This window comes from Eschrichtius robustus, chromosome 8 (assembly GCF_028021215.1).
Source record: "Eschrichtius robustus isolate mEscRob2 chromosome 8, mEscRob2.pri, whole genome shotgun sequence".
Taxonomy (NCBI): Eukaryota; Metazoa; Chordata; class Mammalia; order Artiodactyla; family Eschrichtiidae; genus Eschrichtius; species Eschrichtius robustus.
In genome coordinates, this window is record NC_090831.1 from 85813025 (window position 1) to 85837028 (window position 24004).

The window sequence follows — 24004 nt, forward strand, 5'->3', positions numbered from 1 at the left end:
CATCGATGTTTTATAGTTTTTAGAGCATAGGTCTTTAACCTCCTTGGTTAAGTTTATTCCTAGGTATTTTATTCTTCTTGATGTGATTTTAAACAAGATTGTTTTCTTGCTTTCTCTTTCTGATAGTTCATTATTAGTTTATAGGAAAACAACAGATTGTCTATATTGATCTTGTATCCTGCAACTTTCTGAATTCATTTATTAGTTCCAATAGTTTTTTGGTGGAGACTTTAGGGTTTTCTATATATAAAATACCATGTCATCTGCAAAGAGTGATAGTTTTACTTCTTCCCTTTCAATTTGGATACGTTTTATCTCTTTTTCTTGTTGGATTGCTGTGGCTAGGACTTCCAATACTATGTTAAACAAGTGTGAGAGTGGGCATCCTTATCTTGTTCCTGATTTTAGCAGAAATGCTTTTGGGTTTTCATCATCAAGTATGATGTTAGTTGTGGGTTTGTCATAAATGGCCTTTATTATGTTGAGATATGCTCTCTCTATACCATCTCTGATGAGAGTTTTTATCATGAGTAGATGTGGAATTTTGCCAAATGCCTTTTCTGTGTCTATTGAGAGGATCATGTGATTTTTATCTTTCCTTTTGTTAATGTGGTGTATCACATTGATTGATTTGCAAATATTGAACCATCCTTGCATCCCTGGAATAAATCCAACTTGATCATGGTGTATGATTCTATTTATATGTTGTAGGATTCAGTTTGCTAATATTTCATTGAGGATTTTTGCATCTATATTCATCAAAGGTATTAACCTGTAATTTTCCTTTTGTGTAGTGTTTTAGTCTGGTTTTGGTATCAAGGTAAAGGTGGCCTCATAGTATGAATTTGGGAGTTTACCGTCCTCTTTAATTTCTTGGAAAAGTTTGAGAAAGATAGGTAAAAGTTCTTCTTTATATTTTTGGTAGAATTCCCCTGTGAACCTGTCTGGTCCTGGACTTTTGTTTGCTGGAAATTTTTTTAAAATAACAAATTCAATTTCACTACTAGCGATCCATTTATGCAGATTGTCTATTTCTTCCTGATTCAATCTTGTCAGGTTGTATGTTTCTAGAAATCTGTCCATTTCTTCTAGGTTGTCCAATTTGTTGGCATGTAGCTGTAGTATTCTCTTATAATTTTTTGTATCTTGTGGTATTGGTTGTTATTCTCCTCTTTCATTTCTTATTTTGTTTATTTGGGTCCTCTTTTCTTCTTGGTGAGCCTGGCTAAAGGTTTATCAATTTTGTTTATCTTTTCAAAAAACTAGCTCTTGCTTTCATTGATCTTCTCTCTTATATTTTTTGTCTCTATTTTATTTATTTCCTCTCTGATCTTTATTGTTTCCTTCCTTATGCTGACTCTGGGCTTTGTTTGTTCTTCTTTTTCTAATTGCTTTAGATGGTAGGTTAGGTTGTTTATTTGAGATTTTTCTTGTTTCTTGAGGTGGGCCTGTGTCTATAAACTTCCCTCTCAGAATGGCTTTTGCTGCATTGCATAGATTTTGGAAAGTTGTGTTTCCATTTTCATTTGTTTTGAGGTATTTTTCTGATTTCCTTTTTGATTTCCTCATTGACCAATTGGTTTTTTAGTAGCATGTTGTTTAACTTCCACATGTTTGTGCTTTTCCCATTTTTCTTTCGGTAATTGATTTCTAGTTTCATACTATCGTGTTTGGAAAAAATGCTTGGTATAATTCCTATCCTCTTAAATTTGCTGATACTTGTTTTGTGGCCCAGCATGTGATCTGTTCTGGAGACTGTTCCGTGTACACTTGAAAAGAATGTGTATTCTGCTGGTTTTGGATGGAATGCCCTGTAGATATTTGTTAAGTCCAATTGATTTATTGTGTCATTTAAGACCACTGTTGTGTTACTGATTTTCTGTCTTGATGATCTGTCCATTGATGTAAGTGGGGTGTTAAAGTCTTCTACTATTATTGTATTCTTGTCAATTTTCCCCTTTATGTCTGTTACTATTTGCTTTATATATTTAGGTGCTCCTGTACTGGGTGCATATATGTTAATGATTGTAATATCCTCTTCTTGTATTGATCCTTTTATAATAATACAGTGATATTATTATATGATATCATGTATTATATTATTATGATATTATAATGATATAATGCACTTCTTTGTCTTTTGTTATAGACTTTGTTTTAAAGTCCATTTTGTCTGATATGAGTGTTGCTATCCTTGCTGTCTTGTTGTTTCTGTTTGCATGAATGAAATATCTTTCTCCATCTCCTCACTTTTAGTCTGTGTGTGTCTTTGGCTCTAAAGTGAGTCTCTTGTAAGCAGCATATAGATGGGTCTTGTTTTTTTAATCCAATCAGACACCCTATGTCTTAAAAAATTTTTTTTATTGAGATATAGTTGATTTACACCCTATGTCTTTTGATTGGAGCACTTAGTCTACTGATATTTAAAAAAATATTGATAGGTATGTACTTATTGCCATTTTATTACTTGTTTTCCAGTTGTTTTTGTAGTTCTTCTCTGTTCATTTCTTCTTCTTGTTGTTTCTTCTCTGTGGTTTGATGATTTTCTTTAGTGGTATGCTTGTGTTCCTTTCTCTCTAATTTTTGTGTTATCTGTTGTAGGTTTTTGATTTGTGGTTACCATGGGTTTCATATATGTTGACCTACAACTGTATCTACTTGTTTTAAACTGGTGGTCATTTAAGTTCAAACACATTCTAAAGATCTACATTTTTTACTCCCCTCCCCCCATATTTTGTGTTTTTGATGTTATATTTTATGTCCTCATGTTTATCCCTTAACTGTTTATTATAGTTATAGTTGCTTTTATAATTTTTTTGCCTTTTAATCTTCGTAGTAGCTTATTTAAGTGGTTGATCCTCAGCCCTTACTATATATTTGTCTTTCCTAGTGGGATTTTCCCTTTCCTATAGATTTTTACTTCTTTCCCACTTAGAGAAGATGTTTTAGCCTTTCTTTTAGGGTAGATTTAGTATTGATTGATGAATGTTTTTAATTTTTGCTTGTCTGAGAAGTTCTTTATCTCCCTTTCAATTATAACTGATAATCTTGCTTGGTGGAGTATCCTAGGTTGCAGGTTTTCCCCCTTTCAGCACTTTGAGTATATCATGCCACTTCCTTCTGGCCTGCAAAGTTTCTGCAGAAAAATCAGCTAGTAGTCTTATGGGGGTTCCCTTGTGTATAACTCTTTGTTTTTCTCTTGATGCCCCTAGAACTCTGTCTTTATCTTTAATTTTTGCCAGTTTAATTATGATATGTCTTGATGTGGATCTGTTTGAATTCATCTTCTTTGGGACCCTTTGTGTTTCCTGTATCTGTATATCCATTTCCTTCTTTAGGTTTGGGAAATTTTCAGCCATAATTTCATCCAATACATTTTTAACCCCTTTCTCTCTCTTCTCCTTCTGGGACCCCTGCGAATGTTGGTACATTTGATGTTATCTCTTAAACTGTTCTCATTTTTAAAATTTGTTTTTATTTTTGCTGTTCTGATTTGGTGACTTCCATTATTCTATCTTCCAGATCACTTATGTGTTCTTCTGTACCACCTAGTCTGCTATTTATTCCTTCTAGTGTGTTTTTCATTTAAGCGATTGTATTCTTCAGTCTGACTGGTTTTTAAAAAATATTTTCCAGTTTCTTGTTAAAATTCTCACTTTGTTCATCTATTCTTTTCCCTAATTCAATTAGTAGTCTTATTACTAATGCTTTGAATTCTTTATCTGGTGAATTGTTTATTTTTGTTTCATTTTTTGTTTTTTTAGGTGTTTTCTCTTGCTCTTTCTATTGAGACCAATTCCTCTGTCTTCTCATTTTGCTTAACTTTCTCTCTTTCTATGAAATTAGGTGAAACAGTTATCTAATTCAGTGTCCTTATATGGGAGCATCCTTGTATAGTTTGTATGTGCCCAGTGGTTTTGATGGGAGAGCTGGATTTGATGTGAACATAAGTCACATCTTTCCACAGGGTGTGCTGGCAGGTATTACCTTGGTAGGAAGTGGGCTGGAGGAGGAGGGCTAGGGACAGAGCCAGGTGTGAGCCAAGGATTCCCCTCTCTTCAGTGGCCATCACTACCCTATCAAAGGTGGGGTCAGGTTCCAAGTTGCTGGAGCAGAAGCCCTGAGGGTAGAGTCTTTCTGGCTCTGTTCCCTTTAAGTGTGAACCCTCCCCATTTCCAGCACTGGCACCCTTGTCCCAGAGGGGAGCAGTGCTGGAGTAGGAGGGCCTGTGCAGGCTCTTGGTGTTTGAATGGGTATAGGCTGTGGTGGTCCAGCCATAAACAGAGGTTAGGCTTCTTCTGATGTGCTGCCTGTGCTGCCCCCTCCCTGGTTAGACAATGCTTTTGGTCTTAGCTGCCTCTGTGTGTCACTGCTGAGTTCTTTCCTCAGTCATGGCAGCCCTCACTCCAGTGTGGAGCTGCAATGTGAAGTAAGCAGGGCTGGAGCATTCAGTCTGCTCAGGCTGGGGCACTCACGAGGTGGTTGCAGGAAACCAGTCAGCCACCCATTCAGTTCTGATCTGCACTTTCCACCCTGTTTTGGGAGTGAACAAGCATGTGTGCACTCCTTCTGAGTTGGATCTGGGGTTCCCCCAACCTTCCTATTAGTCCCACCTGCCCTCCAACCAGCCAAGGGGGTTTGTCTTCTCTGTGCAGGACCCCAGAGCTAGGGTGCCCAACATGTAGTTCAAATTGCTAACTCCCCAAGGAGGATCTCTGCCTGTGAAATCTCCCTTTTCCTCTGAGTCCCGTCCCTCACACAGGTCCTGACCTGATCGCTTCTCTTCCCTTTCTACCTGATTATGTGTGGATCTCTCTTCCAGCCTTGGTTGTACAGGAGTCTTTCTGCCAGTTTCCAGTTAATTTTTGGTGAGAATTGTTCCACATATGGATGTATTTTTGATGTGTTTGATGCAGGAGGTGAGTTCTACATCCTCTGACTCTGCCATCTTGATTTCTTCCTCCAAGAGCAGAGGTCTCCTCTGTCTTCTTGCTTGCATTGTTCCCATGAGAAATCTTTCATCTTATCTTTGTTCCTTTGTACATAATGTCTTTTTTCTCTGGATGTTTTTCAGATTTTCTCTTATCACCTGTTTTGAGCAATTAGATTATGATGTGTTTTGTGTAGTTTTCCTTTCTTTCATTCCTTTTTTGATGCTTAAGATTTGTTGAACTTCGTGTATAGTGAATTTATAGTTTTCATGAAATTTAGAAAATTTTTAGCTATTAATTCTTCATATATATTTTTCTGTTCTCCATCTTTTCTCCTCTCCTCTCAATTACACATACATTTAGGCTACTTGAAGTTACCCTACAGGTCACAGATTTTCTTTTTCTTTTCAAAAATTCTTTTTTCTATTTCATTTTGGATAATTTCTACTGCTATGTTTTCAAGGTCACTAATATTCTTTCTACAGTGTCTAATCTGGTATTAGTTCCCATCTGGTATAGCTTCTATCTCTACAAGTTCAATTCAGGTGATTTAAAAAATATCTTCCATGTATCTACTTAACTTTTTAAAGAATATAGTTATAATAATTGTTTTAATGTCCTTGTTTTCTAATTCTAACATCTGTATCAATTTTTTTTTGATGTCTGATCTTATTTATTTGTTACTCTTAGAGCATCTCATTTTTGACTGGACTCAGACTTAGAAGTAGAAGCTCTCAGAGAGGACAGCCTCCAGCTCTTGGCAATCTGTTCCTGGCATTTTTCTTTGGCCTCCTTCATTCTCCTGGCCAAAAGTTTAGCATATTCTGCAGCCTCTTCCTTATTTTTCGTAGTACACTGTTTCTTCAGAGCAATACACCGACGTTTGTCTTGCAGAACACGTGGAGTAACAAGATGCTGAATCTTGGGTGCTTTGGTCCTAGGTTTCTTACCTTCTTTGTTTAGGGGCTTTCTCACAACATACTGGTGGACATCATCTTCTTTAGAGAGATTGAAAAGTTTGCGGATTCTGCTAGCTCTTTGGGGCCCCAGGCAATGAGGCACACTAGTATAGTGAGTCCAGGAATATCCTTCTCCCCTTTTTTTTCGATGACCAAATTGAGAACGCTCAGATTGGCATCTACAATGCAACCCCGTACAGATTTGCCCTTTCTTTCTCCAGTCCTCCTTGGTCTGTAACAAGAATGCCCCTTACTCAGTAGCAGGCGGACTTGGCCATGGGTCAAGACACCCTGTTTCATGGGGAAACCCTGTTTGTCATTTCCACCACTGATTCGGACCACATAACCCTTCCATTCTTCACCCAGAGCGTCAGCAGCAACTTTCGTGGCCATACGCTTCTCACAAAAGGTATGAAGTTTTTGTTCATCGTCCACTTCAATGAGTTTCTGGCAGCCAGTGGCCGGGAAAGAGATGTTCAGCTTCATTCTGAAGTGGCCGACCGCCTCTGAGGCGCCGTAAAAAGAGTCTGTATCAATTTTGAGTGAATTTCAGTTTATTTATTTATCTCCACATCATGGATCACACTTTCCTGTTTCTTTACATGCTTGGTAATTTTTTATTAGATGCCCGGATATAGTCAATTTTACTTTGTTGGGTGCTAGATATTTTTGTGTTTCTATAAATCTTCTTGAACTTAGGCCTGGGAGACAGTTAAGTTAGTTGGAAACAGTTTGATCTTTTTGGGTCTTGCTTTTAAGTCTTGTTAGGTGGGACCAGAGCAGTGCTCATTCTGGGGCTACTTATTCCCTACTCCTGAGGTAATACCCTTTGAGTGCTCTGTCCAGCTCCCTTTGAATTATGAGGTGTTCCAGTCTGGCTGGCGGGCACTGGCAGTATTCCAGGCCCTTTGTGAATGCTGGGCACTGTTACCGCTTATCCTTTTGGGTGGTTCTTTCCCTGGCTTTGAGTAGTTTTCTACATGAATGTGCTGATAAGTACTCAGCTGAATACTTGAGAGGATTCTTTACAGATCTCAGAGTTCTGTCCCTGTGCTGCTCTCTTTCTTTGTCATGCTGTCTTATGAACTCTAGCTGCCTTGGTTTCTCTGAACTCTTAGCATCCATCTCCTCAACTCAGGGAGTCTGTTGGGCTTTGCCTGGGTTGTTTCTCCCTGTGCCATGGCCTAAAAACTCTCTCATGGCTGGAGCAATTTTACCACTCACCTCATTTATTTTATGTTTTTAAGGGGATTGCTGTCCTTAATTTTCTGATATCCAGTGCCTTGCAAATGGTTGTTTCATACATTTTGCCTGTGTTGTGGTTGTTTCAGATGGATGGAAGATTTTTTTCCTATTACTCTATCACGGCTGGAAATGGAAGAATTTTTAAATGATTGTTCTTAGTAAACTTCTGTGCATTTTGAGACTCATTAATTTAGAATGTGGTATGTTTCCCTAAGGGGATGTTACAAAGAGTGGCACTCAGTACCTAGTGAACTGAAAGTATTTAGTGGCAGGATCTTGGCCTGTGGCCTCAGAAACTTTGCCTATCCACTCTGAATGAATCGTCATCTCTCAGAGTCAGGGACACATCAGCCTGAGTTACAAGCACTGAAAAGTAATGCTAGAATGCTAACCTATTATATTGTAATGAGAAATGTTAACTGTCTTAGGACTGATGTTCATGTCTTGTGTCCAGTAGAATCTTTTCATATAGGTAAACTACACTTGAACTAAGTGGTAATTGAATGATTTCTTGGTGTTGAATACGAATTTAGATGAAGATAATCTGATGCATCTACCTATATTCACTATGCTATCTCCCTATTCCAGATAGTTCTTATATACACACTGATTATATTTGCCTCTCTGGCTAGCCCCATTTGGATTTCATACCTTCTTTGGTATTTTAATCCTAAAGTAGACAGATTAATACCTAAATCATTTCTGGATGGCATGAAATTTATATATATATATATATTAAAAAATTTTATTTTTTAGCTGCTTTGGGTCTTCGTTGCTGCGCGCGGGCTTTCTCTAGTTGTGGCAAGTGGGGGCTACTCTTTGTTGCGGTGCGCGGGCTTCTCATTGCAGTGGCTTCTCTTGTTGTGCAGCATGGGCTCTAGGTGCACAGGCTTCAGTGGTTGCAGCATGTGGGCTCAGTAGTTGCGGCACGTGGGTCCTAGAGCACGCGGGCTTCAGTAGTTGCAGCACACAGGCTCAGTAGTTGTGGTGCGTGGGCTTAGTTGCTCTGCAGCATGTGGGATCTTCCTGGACCATGGATCAAAACTGTGTCCCCTGCATTGGCAGGTGGATTCTTAACCACTGCGCCACCAGGGAAGTCCATATCTATCTATCTATCTGTCTATATATATATCTACCTATCTTTAATGTGACTTTTCATATCTCTTCTTTGAACTTTTATTTGCTGATTCTTGCCTCAAAGCCTAACTTTGAGGGCAATCTTACTTCCTTTTTATCCACGTACTTTTGTGCATTCCATCTCACATTGTGTTTCCCTGATGATTAGTGGTGGTGAGCATTTTTTAATATACCTGTTGGCCGTTTGTATGTCTAATTTTGAGAAATGTCTGTTTAGGTCTTTTGCCCATTTTAAAATCAGATATTTGTTTTCTTGCTATTGAGCTGTCTGAGTTTCTTATATATTTTTGTATATTAACTCCTTATTGGCTATATGGATATATTTTTTTTCATTTCATAGGTTGTCTCTTCACACAATTGATTGTTTCCTTTGCTGTGCAGAGCTTTAAAAAAATATTTTTTTATTGAATGAAAGACTTTAAATTCCATAATGCTTTACAATTTTCAAAAGTTTCACACACATGATTTCATATAATCCCATAATAACCCTTTTTTTTTTTTTCCCTGCAGAAGCTTTTTAGTTTGATGAAATCCCTTCTGTCTATTTTAATATTGTTGCCTGTGCTTTTGAGGTCATATCCCAAAAAATCATTGAGCTTTTCCCTATGTTTTCTTCCAATAATTTTGCAGTTTCAGTTCTTATGTTTAAGTCTTTAGTCCATTTTGAATTGATTTTTGCATATGGTATGAGATAAGGGTTCATTTTCATTTCTCTGCATGTGGATATCAAGTTTTCCCAACACCATTTTTTGAAGAGACTGTACCATCTTCCATTGTGTGTTCTTGGTACCTTTGTCAAAGATGAGTTGACTATAAATGCAGAGTTTTTTTCCATTGGTCTAGATGTTTGTTTTTATGCCAGTTCCATGCTGTTTTGATTAGTATAGTTTTGTAGTATATTTTGAAATCAGGTAGTATGATGCTTCCAGCTTTGTTCTTTTTGCTCAAGATTGCTTCGGCTATTTGGAGTCTTGTGGGTTCATATGAATTTACACATTGTTTTTTCGATTTCTGTGAAAAATGTCATTGGAATTTTGATAGAGATTTGAATCTGTAGATCACCTTGGGTAGTAGGGACAGTTTAACAATATTAATTCTTCTAATCCATGAACGTGGAATATCTTTCCATTTATTTGTGCTTTTCAATTTCGTTCATCAATGTTTTATAGTTTTTGATGCACAGATCTTCACCTCCTTGATTAAACTTATACGAGTGTTTTTGAACTGCTGAATAGCTAATATCATTTGGTAAAAGATGGGGCAAAAACTATTAGAGTCTACAAAATATCAAAAATATGGTCATAGGAAAAAAAAGTGAATGAAGATTAGCCAATCCTTTTTTTTTAATTTTTAAAAAAATTTATTTATTTTGTTTATTTATTTTTGGCTCTGTTGTGTCTTCGTTGCTGCATGCGGGCTTTTTGTAGTTGCGGTGAGCGGGGGCTACTCTTTGTTGAAGTGCGCAGCTTCTCATTGTGGTGGCTTCTTTTGTTGCGGAGCACAGGCTCTAGGCACACGGGCTTCAGTATTTGTGGTACACGGGTTCAGTAGTTGTGGCTCATGGGCTCTAGAGCGTAGGCTCAGTAGTTGTGGTGCACGGGCTTAGTTGCTCCATGGCGTGTGGTATCTTTCTGGACCAGGACTTGAACCCGTGTCCTCTGCATTGGCAGGCAGATTCTTAACCACTGCACCATCAAGGAAGCCCAAGGTTAGCCAATCTTTATGCCTGCGTTGTTGTAAAGCATTTCTTAATTGTATTGATATGGCAGTGACTAAAATGTTCTGTTTTTAGCAACTAAATTGATCATAAGTTTTCCTTTGCAGGTGGATTGGACTCTAAATATTGGAGAGCAAGCCCTTGATATATGTATTGTCTCTTTCAATCAGTCAGCATCTTCTGTTTTTGTTCTTGGTGAGAGAAACTTTTTTTGCCTTAAGGATAATGGACAAATTCGATTTATGAAGAAACTTGATTGTAGCCCAAGTTGTTTTCTCCCATATTGCTCAGGTGAGTAGAAAGATTTTCTTTTATCTCTTCCATATGTCATGACTATATTTTATACACCAAAAAAAGCCCAAATCACTCACATATATTTTAAACATTTAGGAAAATAGTTTTATATGGAACATGTAATGGAAATTTTAACTTTTAAAATTTGAATAGAAGTGTGATATAAAGCACACATTTGGTTTTGTCAGTTATTTTACTTCATACAAAATGACTTGTAGAATTGGCCTCAGGTATGCATTAATGCTTTCCAAGATGTGGCTGTTCAAGATGCTTCTAAGAGAACATCAGACTCTTTTACAGGCAGAATGGAGCATAGTAATGCCTAATAGAATTATTTGTCTGTAGTGAATGTCTAGTAAATATTAGCTTAAATGTGTTAAATATTAATCAAATTCATGCTTTCTAGATAAAATGCAAAAATGTTGGCCACTATCTAGTTACAGTTTTTATAGTTATATATGTAGTTTTTATATACTTATAAAATGATTTTTTTCTTTTTGATATTGGTAGCTTGTAGTTGAAAAATAATGTTTTATTACTTAAAATCTTTATGCATTGTCAAGATATTAGAATTAAATTGTATCATAAATCCTCTAAAAGGGATATAATATACTGTTGGAAATGATTGTTTTCTTATTATCCTCTTTTTCTATCTTCAACCCATAGTTTCTGAAGGAACAATAAATACTTTGATTGGAAACCATAGTAACATGTTGCATGTTTATCAGGATGTGACATTGAAGTGGGCCACTCAACTTCCCCACATTCCTGTAGCAGTAAGAGTGGGCTGTTTACAGTAAGTGGTTTAACTGAACAGTTTTTTAAAAAGAGTATCTTAAGGAATTCACTAGAAGTTGTATGGCAAATGATTTTACTAAAAAATGACAAGTGACATTGAATGTCTGCAATGGAGATAATTTAAAATATAAATTTTATTGGTAAAGAAGGATATTAAAAACCCTTAATTAGCACCTTTAATCATTTTTATCTAGTATCTCTAACAAGATATTCTTTATAAATTCAAGATTTCAAGAAAATAGTTTACCTGATAGATTATTTTCTTTAAAATAGAAAAGAATTTCTTCAGGCACTTAATGGATCCCATTTAGAGATCACTTATTGTTGACTGTGAGAATGTTACACTTCAAAATTTGTTTCAGAACTTATTATGTCAAACGGTGCAGAATTGCTAATGATTATGTGTTCAGGACAGTTTAGATTTTAAATAGAGCCTTTTTGCATTTAAATGAAAGACAAAATTCGTGTGTTAACATTAACTTTACAAAATTTATCAAAAACGAGAGAAATAGATATCTAACTGTGTAATTTTTCTAGTTTGTCAGTATATGAGGCAAGATCTTGACAAACTCTTTAGCATCTCAAATTATGTTTAGGAATTGAAAATCTCAATAAATGTATAGAAACACAACTTTCTATAAAGCTTCATGTGTTCCCAGATCTATTCAATTCTGCTTATTTAGATCATTTTATTGAACATTTAAAAACCGTATGTAGAACTTTTCAGTGATGCCTATAGTATCTGGTCAATGTGGCTAATCCCCGCAATTTAAGAGGTTGAATGTGGAATATTATTGTTGAGGCTCAATGAAAGGCATTCATATTTGCATTAATGGTTAATCTGAAGCTTAGATGTTGGAAAAATGAAAACAATGTTTTGGAAACATTGAATATTTTAAAAAGAAACTGCTTTTCATATTTATGAGAAAATACTATAATTATAATACTATAATTATAGTTTCTGTGCACTTAACACAAATTACAGTTATTTTGTATCTGAAGAAAAATTTAAAATTTTGAGTTAGCTTTTGCAAAGTCCACCAGATGGTCTTTTAAGTTCAACCAAACACTCAGACTCACCAGACATTTTATATCAGATTTACTTATAAGGATTTAGAACAGGAAAAATATCTTGCCAGCAGGACAACATCAAGTAATTCTCTTTTGGGAGAGTAATTCTTGCAGCGGTCCATATATCCATCCAAGAGCTGTTCTCTTTGGCCCCCCAAGTGACAGCTTAGGTGCAAGAAGACAGATTCACACTGGTGGGTATGCAGCCCATCTTGGCTTAGAGTCTCCATGCCCCTCAGGAGCCAGTTTCTTTAAATACTAAAAAGTCATTGTGGTTTTTGTATGTATGGGGGGCATGGGAGAGTGATAGAAAGAACTTATTGAGATCATTTAGTTGAAATACTTATGTTACAGGTATATTATTTACAAGGGATATATCTATTTTAAGAGTCACCATACTCATTGAGAAGCTCAGAGATATGGGTTGCCAGCAGATATTTATGGTTAATTTATAGTTTCTGGTCCAGATGCAACTTACAAGTCAAGGGACAAATAGTAACTGAAAGTACCTTGAATAAAAAGTCAAATTTCTATATAGTGTGCAGCAAGATGCTTATATTCAAAATTAGCCTGACACACCTAAATTTAGGTACTTGTAAATGAAACTTCCTATTTCTCATAAAGATCATAATTATAAATAAGTGCAAATATTACCATTAATGATTTCCACGGTTAATATATAGCAATAATTTCTAATTATTCATTGGAAGATTTTTCTTATTTTTATGCACTTTAACATAAAAATATAGGATTAGAGTGTTTGAAAGAATTTCACTGTAACTTTTAGTAGAATCAAAAAAATTTATTACTGACTTAACTATAACATATTTGTATTGAGAAGTTATTATTTGAAGTTAGAGCACTGAAATAATGTCACTTCTGCTTTTTATTACCTTTAGGGTTAAACTTTTTTGGTAGAAGCTTCCTTGGCTGCATGTGTTTATTTGTAAAGGAAATTGCTGCTATTTTAATATGTTTCTTTTCAATGAATAAGAAATATTGGATTTGGATCAAGTTGGTGCAATTATACTTAATAGCAGCATTTTCTTCAGAAACTACGATGCTTTATTTCCTCCCACTCCCTCCTAGTTGGCAGTCCTAGTCCTCTCTACCTTGTTTATTATAAACCAGTTTTGAATCTGTCTGGGTTTCCTTCTTTCTTTTCAGAGTAAATGGCATTCTTGATTAGAATTTTTTTAGTCTAATTATTTTAATTTTTGTGTGTTAGACTATAGGAATGTGAAATAAATATGCAGTTTACAGAATCAGAAGAGCCCGAATGTGATAATGTTCTTTAAATTCTTAGCTATTACTGTTTTCCTCTCATTGCACAAAGTAGCTATGGAAGCCTGGCGGAGTATCTTACCTCTGCTATAGTCAGTTTCCCAAACGGCAAATAAAGATCATTGTTTATCGGTAACGTTATTCTCTCTAGAGATATGAAATATACCTAAAAGTAGAAGTCTATTTGAATGGACATTCAAAGTGATGGGAGCCTTTCCAAACTTTAGCTGGCAGCCACAGCCATTGTGCTTTAAAATCTTGTTACAGCTCATTTTTTAGTATAAACAATTTGGTCTAGGACTATGGTGTTTTTCTTCCTAGGCTATATTCACTATAGTAACTTTTTATAACTGTCAGTATTTAACATTTTATTCTTTAGTCTCCGTTGATATAGTATTCTTGACCAGAATGTTTTCCCCATTTCTTCTCTGGATTTTCAGATTTCTTCTATCTTCGAGTCCTAACAAGTCACATAAATAAGCCTTCCCTCCTACCCTGATCTCCTTCTTTGAATTTCTATAATATTTATAGTATGTTGGTGACTGTTCTTTGCTTTTTCTAACTCCCCAATTTGATCATACACTGTTTTAATGTAAGGACCTGTTCTACTTTTGCATATCACATTGAATAATCAGTCAGAAAGCTGAACATACGGTATATGCTCGGTAGATACATGAAAATCATTGTGGTTTGTGTGTGTCAGGGTGAGGGGTGGCTAGAAAGACCTCATAAGAGCTTTTAAAGTTTTTTTTAAATATGAAAAAATTGAGACTCACAGATGGAAGGATATTATTTCTTTGATATTTATTAGGAGAGTTTTTAAATTTCAAAGTGACTTTTTCTTTCATTTTAGTTTAACGTTTGCTGTTAATTTGTCTTTTTTTTCCTTTGTGCTTTGTAGAAAGAGAATGTTGGCCTAAATATACACTTTCTGCTATGTTATATTTTTAAGGATTTCCTTTGTGGCTTAATATTCCACATAATATTTGTAAATATTCTTGGAAGTAGGGTAGAACATAAATTATGATTTTCAGAGCTTGTGCATTCTTACTGATATTTTCCTCTGTTAATCTATTAATCAGCAGTGGAATGCTTGTCTTTCATTACTATATTTTTCTGTCAGTTTTTTGTTGAAATCTAAGTATTTTTGATTTATATATTCTAGTTCTATGTATTCAACTTATGTTTATGATAGTTATTTTATTTTATTTTTTTGGTTAGTTTAAAAAATTTTGCCAGTATAAAGTGACCTTTTTTTGTGCTTTCATTTAATGTTTTCTTGCTTCTTTGTTTTGTTTTGTTTGCTTTGAGTTCACTTTGTTATTAATTATTCGTATGCTATTGTCTATGCTTTTTTAACCTGTAACTTTATTTTGGGTGTATTTCTTATAAAAAGAATTTGATTGGATTTTTTCAACCCATTTTGGAGACCCATTTAAAATTGTTACATTTGATGTATTTTGTCAATTTTCAGCTTCTATGATATTCTCTACTTTTTATACTATTTTCTTTGTTTTCCATTTCTTGTATGTGAGTTGTGGTTTCATTGCACTTGGAATTCTTTCATGTATTAGATGTTACATACACATACATATCTCTTTTCTTTATTTTACCATACAATATAACACCCTATACCATTCTGGGGAACATTAAATCAGCCTACTGAGGGAAGAAGCACAATTAATAAGTTAAAAAATTATAATTCATGATATAAAAAGATTCACAATCTCTAACAGATATAGAAAAATACATTAAAATCACTGTATGATCGTATTGCCTAGATAAAAAGTGAATGCAAATTTTAAAAACATTCTTGAAAAGAGCATTAGTTTACAATAATAATTTATAGCTGATAAAAATACATGACAGAAACATATTGTACAATGATAAATTTTTATCATACTGCTGTGGGCCTGGGTTTGATCCCTGGTGGGGGAACTAAGATCCTGTAAGCCACATGGCATGGCTGGAAAAAAAAAAGATAAAACTCAAGCATTATTTAAAGTTACCTCAATCTTACCATCCAGAATTGACATTTGTTAGCACCTGTTAAACATCAAGCCTGATATTTTTGTCTACAGATATGCCAATTAGGCATAGGATAAAATTTACAAAGCAGAATCATGTTTTTTATATATAAGTTCATTTTATGTTCTAAGAGAAAAAAGAAATAGATAAAATGGAAGGAATAAATGAATTTTACATAGATATTTATTCACAACAATGTATTTCAGTTTCTAAAAGACCCCTCTAAGTATAGAAAAAAAGTAAAAGGTTGATATTTTCAATTTTTTAAAGTGGTATTTCAACTTTTGGCAGTGTCTGTTGACTCCTGTTATAAAAGATAAGGAAAACAGCAACTTATGCTTTCTTCTTCCTCTCTTCTTACCAAGTTCTGGCATTGTTGGTATCTTACTATTATTTATTTTGTCAAAGTTTAAAACATTTACATACATTTTAGTAATCACTATTTTTAGTCCTTTATTCTATCCTCTCAAAGCTCACCGCCAATTCTTTTACCGTTCCTGAATTATCTTGATTTACTTCTTGGTTAGTTGAATTCAATCATCCAGTAGATTTGAGGAAAGCCTTATAAGTCTTCTTGCAATCTTGAGAATTGTTTATTGCTTTTATACATGAAGGTTATCTTAGCTTCCCCCAGAATTTTGGAACCTCCATTTGGTGTTGATAGTTACTGTGGTAAAGTCTGAGGCTGGCTGAACTTTTCTTAAAACTTCTTATTGAATGAATTGCTTTTTCTTCCTGGATGCTCATATCTGACTTATTTTTTAGATCCTTAAAAGACTGTACATTCACTAGCATTATCATGAATTGATTAATTTTGTATGTATCAGTTTGTTCTAGAACAAGGTGAGATTTGATAGATTCAAGTTTTTGTTCATATCAGAAAAATTTTCTTCCATAATACCTTTGAATATTGGTTCTGGTCTACCAGTTCAGTTTTCTTAATCAATATCATTATTATAAATATATTAAGCTTACATTGTCTTCCAAATCTAGCATCACCTCATTAATTGTCAATTTTTTTCTATTTTGATTTGTCTATTTGTCTATTTTGATTTATCCATGTCTCTCTACCATGCTCTTGTGTTTGTTTTTATTTTATTTTATTTTTTCTTGTTATTGCTCCTAATGTGGCTTTCATCCCTCCAGTTTGTGTTTGTGCTGTTCAAACAAAGAAAAAATTATGTTTCTTTCGTTTCATCGATACAATAGTAGCTGTTTGTCTGATTTCTTCATTTATTTCCCTAGGAAGTTCTTGCTATGGATATTTTCTGCTTTTTGCTTATGTTCTAATCTCCCTCATCTCTGTCTCTTTTACTTTATTTGCAATTTCTACACAAAGGTCCTCTGTTCATTACTTTGCAATTATTGCTCATTTAAAAAATGATGGCAGCAATTTACTTAAGAATCATGTGGGAAGTGATGGGAGAGAGTAATGAACTCGGACCACCTGAGTCTTTTATCTTCTCATTGTGTTTAATTTCTCCTTTGCCCTGGTGGTCCATCTTCCTCAGTTTTCAGGGTTTAAGAGGTGGATGAGTCTAACAGAAATCCCCCTGTATCTCCAGTCACAGGCTGTTGGTGTTAAAAATCAGTGGCTGCTGCTTGTCCTCTTATCTTCATTGGTTAGGAAGCTAGCTGATTGATAAATGCATCTTATACTTCTACTGTATCTTTCTATTCTTTTTTTTAATTTTTATTGAAATATAGTTGATTTACAATGTTGTGTTAGTTTCAGGTGTAAGGAAAAGTGATTCAGTTATATATATGTATTTTATATATATATTTTAAGATTTGTTTCCATTATAGGTTATTAAAAGATTTTTTTGAATTTTATTTTATTTATTTTTTTGTACAGCAGGTTCTTATTAGTTATCTATTTTATACATATTAGTGTATATATGTCAATCCCAATCTCCCAATTCATCCCACCACCACCACCCCCACCCATTACAAGATATTGAGTAAAATTCCTTATGCTATCCAGTAGGTCCTTGTTGGTTATCATACCGTGGTTTTCTATTTTCCATTTCCTGCATCCCACCTGTACCCTTAGATCTCATTATGTTAGTCTAGGGCCTGACTCTGTATACCTCTATGCTTGAGGTCTGAGAAGCATGTGTCAGCTCTTGGCATCCTGTCTTATTACGGTACAGAATTTAAAATGTTCAGCCTCAATAAAATAGATAAACAGCCAGGACCTACTGTATAGCACAGGGAACTCTATTTAATAGCTTGTAATAATCTATAATGGAAAAGAATCTGAAAAAGAATAGACATAAATATATATATATGTGTATAACTGAATCACTTTGCTGTATACCTAGAACATTGTAAATCAACTATACTTCAATTAAAAAAAAGTAAATAAGATGTTCGGCCTCAAAATTTGCTGATTGTGACTGTAGTGATGTCCTTGTTCAATTTCCCTTTTTTTTGATGGGGGCACTGGTTGTTATTGTCATACTTTCTGCTGTTTTTTGTGAGTTTTGAGGAGTTTTGCTGTGCCATCTTTGGCTGGAAGTCATTATTTTTTTTATCAGTTGATGTTTATTGTTGCTGGGGAGAGAATTATGGAAAACTTGATTTTTGTTGTGTTGTAAGTAACTAGTTCTTTGTGTGTGGTTGCTTGAAGAATGTTTTTTTTTTTTCTGTAAATGCCACATTTGTCACTATATATTTGTATGATATTGTTTTCCTTGATTTAGTTGGGAATGTGGTGGATTTAATCTGTTTAGACTATTTGTTTGGCTGCTGAAGAAAGCTTCCTTATATTGTATGTTCGATTATTCTTTCAGTTCTGTTTGATATAGTCCATCCTTCAGGGAAATGAATATTGTTTGGTTGGGTATTTATTTTCTGTTCCCCATGTCCACTATGTTCTTCCTCATAATTTTTATTTCTTTGTCATTTATCTTCCTGTTTTCTGGGAGAGTGTCTGAATTTTGTGTTCTGTATCAGTGCTTCCACAGCATTTTCTATGTCTACCATTGGAGATTTTTTTTAGCCTACTGAAGTGATATCTTTCTCCCTTCCGCATGCCTCCCTCCTCCTGCATCTTTGGTATTATTAACCAGTGTAGTACATGGCAGGCTATAATTCCCATGATGTACTTGTGCCAGGTATGTCTTACTTTGAAACCTGTTTTTAGTGTTTACTTTGGGATTCTATCTCTGAGCATATAATATGCTACTATTAATTTCTGTCCTTTACTTAGCCAGTTGTTTTATAGAATTTGTTACCTCTGTATGGATATAGATAGTGTAGAGAGGCCAAGGGCAGTGGCAGAAGTGGGAAAGGTTCCGATGGGTAGGGATAAAATACCTTGCTTCCATAATAGGTCAGGTTTGAGTAGTAAAAGATGTCAGCGTAGTTTTATGGTTCCTATGGAATCTGGGTTTCTGAACCAGATTAGGGTAGGTGTTGAGATTAGGGAAAAGAATAAAACATCTTCCTACCTTTGTTCAGTTGGTCTCTATGAAGTGAAGCTGGGGTGTGGCATAAGCTAAAGCTGCATTTTTGGCTTTATCTACTTGATAATTAGCCTAAATTTCTTTTAGGTTCTGAATTTACAGTTTATGGGATTGTTTTCTACACTTTCCTCCCCTTTTCTCCCTTTTTCCAATGATTTCATGTCTGTGTCTTTGTCTCTTTCAGCTCCTGCATGGCCATTTTAGTTAGCTATTGGAGAGACTGCATGAGGACTGTTGCCATATTGAATTGAACATTTCAGAAGAGCCTTAGGATCATATCATTAAATTGCAGAGAAAAGTCTAGTTGGCAATTAGATTTGAATAGTACTGAATTTAGGGATCCTTTTGGAGAAATTGGCTTTTTTCCGGTCCTGACCACCATTTAATTTCCAAAAATAATTTTGGTTCAGGCTAGAGATTGAGCAGAATAGTGAGTTTTTTGGGAAAAAAATTAAAAAATAAAATGGCAATCTTTTTAGGAAGATATGGTCCTTGAAAGGTGGCTGAGCTCTTAATTTTACACAGAATATATCACTGTCTTTAGTAATTGGGTATCCCACTGTACTTCCTGACTGGTTCATATTTGGTCTTGTTTCGTGCAGTGTTCATTATAGATGAATTCTAGATCAATTGAAAGAATTTGCATACCCTCATAAAATTTAACATAGTGGGTTTTGACATTAATTTGATTGTTTTCCTAACCTTCCATTTTCCTCACCATAATGTAGCATTTGTATTCTTTTGGTGATTTTTAGAAATTTTGTAGTTGATTGTAATTGGTGCTTTTGGCATTGTAATTAAATTAAGCTTAATTTAGCTCATTTTACTGTGATGAAGCTTACTGATTTTCAGTGTTTTCACTATTATTTTTTCCTGAGAAGTCTAATTCCTTCCCCTATTTTTTATTTGCTTGTTTAGTTTTTGTTTTGTTTTGCTTTTTCCTTTTATTTGGGAAGTAAAAAATACCTTTTCTGTATTAATAGTGATAAATCAGTTTTAAAGAAACCCATTGAGACTTAAGTGGCATAAGATGATAATTGGGTTGTTAACCAGAAATATTAATATTATATAATATATTATGTGATAAATAAATATAAATATAAATAGAGCGAGAGAACCCCTATCAGAAAAGGGGAATTTCAGTTTGGGACATGGTGGGCCTGCTAGTGTAACACAATAGATTATAACTTAATGTAAGGAGATATGGGGGAAGGAAGAGAAGGAACAACAGAATTTATCATATTTGGTATTTTTTTTCTTTCTCTTATTGTTGATACCTCAGTAACCATGATCTAGACAAATTGTTTATGTCAATTCTATTGAAGCATTTAGGGAGTAAAATGAATTGCTGTACTTTTGATGGTCATCATTACTTGTGTGCATATACAGTATTTCTATTGTGTATGGTCAAGGTCTTTAATGAGGTGATTTCTAGATTTTATGTTGATTGGATTTTATATCATTTGAACAAGAATTGTGCTTGTAAAGTCCTTATAACCATGTAGCTAAACCATGGTTGACCTATGGCCTATCAATATGCTGCTTTATGAACTGCAGTATTGCTCCTTCCATAAGTATTTTATTCACATGGAAAAGACTTGCAGTAATCTTATAAATAAATTAAAAAGCCATGTCTTTATTGTTATTTATCAGTTGAGGTTATAATCCTTAGAAAACTTATGAAAGTTAGAAATCTTTTGCTGTGGTCTCATGTTTTCATTATCATTTTATTTTTTATGTAGTAATGTAAAACACAGCATCCTCCATTCTCATGAAAAGTTTGATAGTAATTACAGTTGCAGATTGTTTGACTTTGGTACATTCCGTAGCAAATCTGTTTAATTTGTCTGCCAGAGGTTTTAGAAACACTCTACAGCCAAAGATAAGGAGTTGCACTTAGAATGCTAATTGGGTTTATTCTTTTGTGTTTTATAAATTAAATGTTTTAATGGTAGAATTCATCTTATTACCATGTATTTCCACTGCAAAATTTCTTTAGACATACTGTCATTGAGACTGTGAACTTCTCTTAAAAGGAAGTGCTCAGTCTCAAAGAAAATAATCTATATGCAAAAGCCTTGTGTTTTGGTTTCTGATTCTCTGTCCCATACTGATATGAGAGTTAATTTCATAGTAGATGAAGGGGCTGGCAGAGGAGTCAGTTGTTCAATAGAGTGGTAGCAGCAGAAAAGTGTTTTGCTTTTCACTAGTTAGGGTGAGTTTTGTCTTTTAATAAATGCATAGCTCCTTGGCCCTTTGGTCTTGGAGATTATTTGTATCAGATTGGTGACTTTGCTTTCATCTTTCTTGGAAATGCATGCATCTTTCTTGGAAGTATATAATTTTACATTTTCCCTCCTCACTTAAAATACTCTGGTTTCAAAGATAGAATGTGCTTTAAATTTATTTCTAAATTATTAAAAAATATTTATATTTCCAAGATAAAAAGAGTTACATTTTCTAAGTTGCTTACTGGAGAGTATAAAAGAGAAACAAAGTTATTTTTTGGGGTAGTATTAGGTTATATTCTGCTACTAATAACTTTGGAACTTTTAATGAACTTAGTTCTTTTAACTTGTTAACCAGTATATGGTCTATACTTTTGAACTAGCATTGGAGTGCATATCTGGGATATTGCCAAAATAAAAAAGGGTGTATGTAAGTATATAAATCTTACTCTATAAGCTAAAGTTGGATGCCTTAAAATTAGAATCAACTGTTATCTGAAAGGAAATGCAAGAATACAGCAATACATAGTTATTGCCTGGTGTGTACTGGCATCGTTGTATCATTAGGCTCTTAAATTCTGAAAGGAACTACATTAGTAACTCATTCAAAACTTCTGAAGTGTTTAATAGTTTAGAAATCTTCACTAACTCCCTACATCTTTAAAAAACAGATTGGGGAGAGTGATGGTGCATTACTTCATTTCAAGAGACTGGAATACTAAATAAAATTACCAAAAAAAGGGGTTGAAAGATATAATATAGTCAAGCAATCATGTTATCATTTAAGTTCTCTTTATAACTTTAACTTGAAACTGGTAAGTAAATGAAATTTGCCTGCTAAAATAGGGCTTTATCTCTCAATTATCTGACCTCTGTGACACACGGAATCTGTCACTGAATAGATAGGAGGGTTCCCACATATTCTAAAATGGGGATCTGTATTCAGTGGTTTTCCTGCCTGTAGATAGAGAAGGTCTACTAACTTTTGTCCACTGAAATGCAGTTTACTATTTAAAATAAGTGTAAAATAGAAACAGACTTACTACCTGCTTTATTGATATGCTAAAAAAAGAAAGATTCAGATGCCCATATAATTTGTTTTGAGTGTGTAATATTTAAAACCATAGAGAAAACTGTACTAATTCAAAGTTAAAGTGTTTTTGTTTTAATTAAGTAGGTGACAGAATGCCATTATTGAATATTAATTCATTAATGTAGAACATATGTTCTAATTAGAACTTATGTTCAAATCTTGATAAGCTTTGGCTATGTGAAATCTTTGCTTAGTGCAGAAAGAAAGATTTATTATGCTTTTTTCCCCTTGTAGTTCATCAAAAAGTCATCTTTAATTTTCCAGTGTTTTTAGAGTGAGAATATTTTAATATTTGTAGATAGCATGTATTACATATTATGAAGATGTTTTAGAGCATACATTGATTGTCTAATTAGTAATGTGTTCTTTTACCATAACACTGTTCCAAGAGTCCATATGATAATAATAACTAATATTTATTTCACTTACTATGCACCAGGCAGTATTCTAAGTGCTTTATACATAGTAATTTATTTAATTCTTCTAAGAATTGCTACTATTAATAATATTATTACCATTCCCATTTTATAGGTGATAAAACTGAGGCATAGAAAAATCAATAATAAGCCGGAGCTCATAATCAAAGATGTAAACAACTAATTATAGCATAAATGGGTTAATGTCCCAACATAGAAAAGCAGAAAGTGATAGGGCCCTTCAGAGTATTTAGTCTACCATGCTACTAGAAGTCGAAGTCCCAACTCTTTTTGTTTCTACTAAAAAACTCTCATACCTTTTTTTTCTCCAGAACAATTGCTTACCTTTCATATTAGTGCTATCCAATATTCAATCTAATGACAGTATATTGTTTGAAATTAAAATGATAAACATTTGAAAAACCAGAAAGTAGAAGCCTAAAACAAAAGTGATTACTTTTGGAGTGTGGGACTGAGGGGTAGAAGAACCTGGATATGTTCATTCATTCATTTATTCATTTATTTATTTATTTATTTATGGCTGCGTTGGGTCCTCGTTTCCGTGCGAGGGCCTTCTCCAGTTGTGGCAAGTGGGGGCCACTCCTCATCGCGGTGCGCGGGCCTCTCACCATCGCGGCCCGTCTTGCTGCGGAGCACAGGCTCCAGACGCGCAGGCTCAGCAATTGTGGCTCACGGGGCACAGTTGCTCCGCGGCGTGTGGGATCCTCCCAGACCAGGGCTCGAACCCGTGTCCCCTGCATTAGCAGGCAGGCTCCCAACCACTGTGCCACCAGGGAAGCCCCCTGGATATGTTCTTTAAATAACGTTTAGATAAGCCTTAGGTATTCTAAAAATCAACTTCAGTCTTTGGAAAAACAATGATGCTGCCAAGGCGCTTTCATTTAAATCTAAAATAGTTTAGATGTATGAATATAGATATAAATATTTTAGAATGAATAAAAAGTGAAAGATAAATTATTAAGTATTTTAATTAAGAAGAACAGTGTTGTAGAAAATTATTCCTTTTTTCTTTTTATTTAAAAGAAAAGTTATGGTTTGTGAATTAGAAATTACTAGTATTCAGTTATCAAAATACAATGAAAAAAATAATACCTTTTATCTCTTACTTATACTTATTTCCAACAGCGAGTTTCTCTCCTCTTCTTATCCCATCTTGTTACCTTCGTATTTCAAATGAGTAGGAACAGTTCATATTAATTGAACATTTAAAAATTTTCTTGGAAGGAAAATTATTCTGATTTGGACCATATAACAATTTACCTTTAGCAATGAATTTTGCAATAACTCTGAACATTTAGGAGTATACAAATTC

The 24004-nt window shown here is 34.3% G+C and overlaps 1 protein-coding gene and 1 pseudogene across 4 annotated transcripts in view; one reads left to right on the top strand and one right to left on the bottom strand.

The window, feature by feature from the left end:
* Positions 1-24004, top strand: part of BBS9 (Bardet-Biedl syndrome 9) — a 469951-nt gene that overhangs the window by 106987 nt on the left and 338960 nt on the right. For all 4 annotated transcript variants that reach the window (XM_068549287.1, XM_068549291.1, XM_068549288.1 and 1 more), the window contains exons 8-9: positions 10097-10280; positions 10950-11079. In XM_068549287.1, coding sequence (XP_068405388.1) covers positions 10097-10280; positions 10950-11079 — 314 coding nt within the window. The remainder of the gene's footprint in view (positions 1-10096; positions 10281-10949; positions 11080-24004) is intronic.
* LOC137768499 (small ribosomal subunit protein eS6-like) lies at positions 5581-6401 on the bottom strand (annotated as a pseudogene).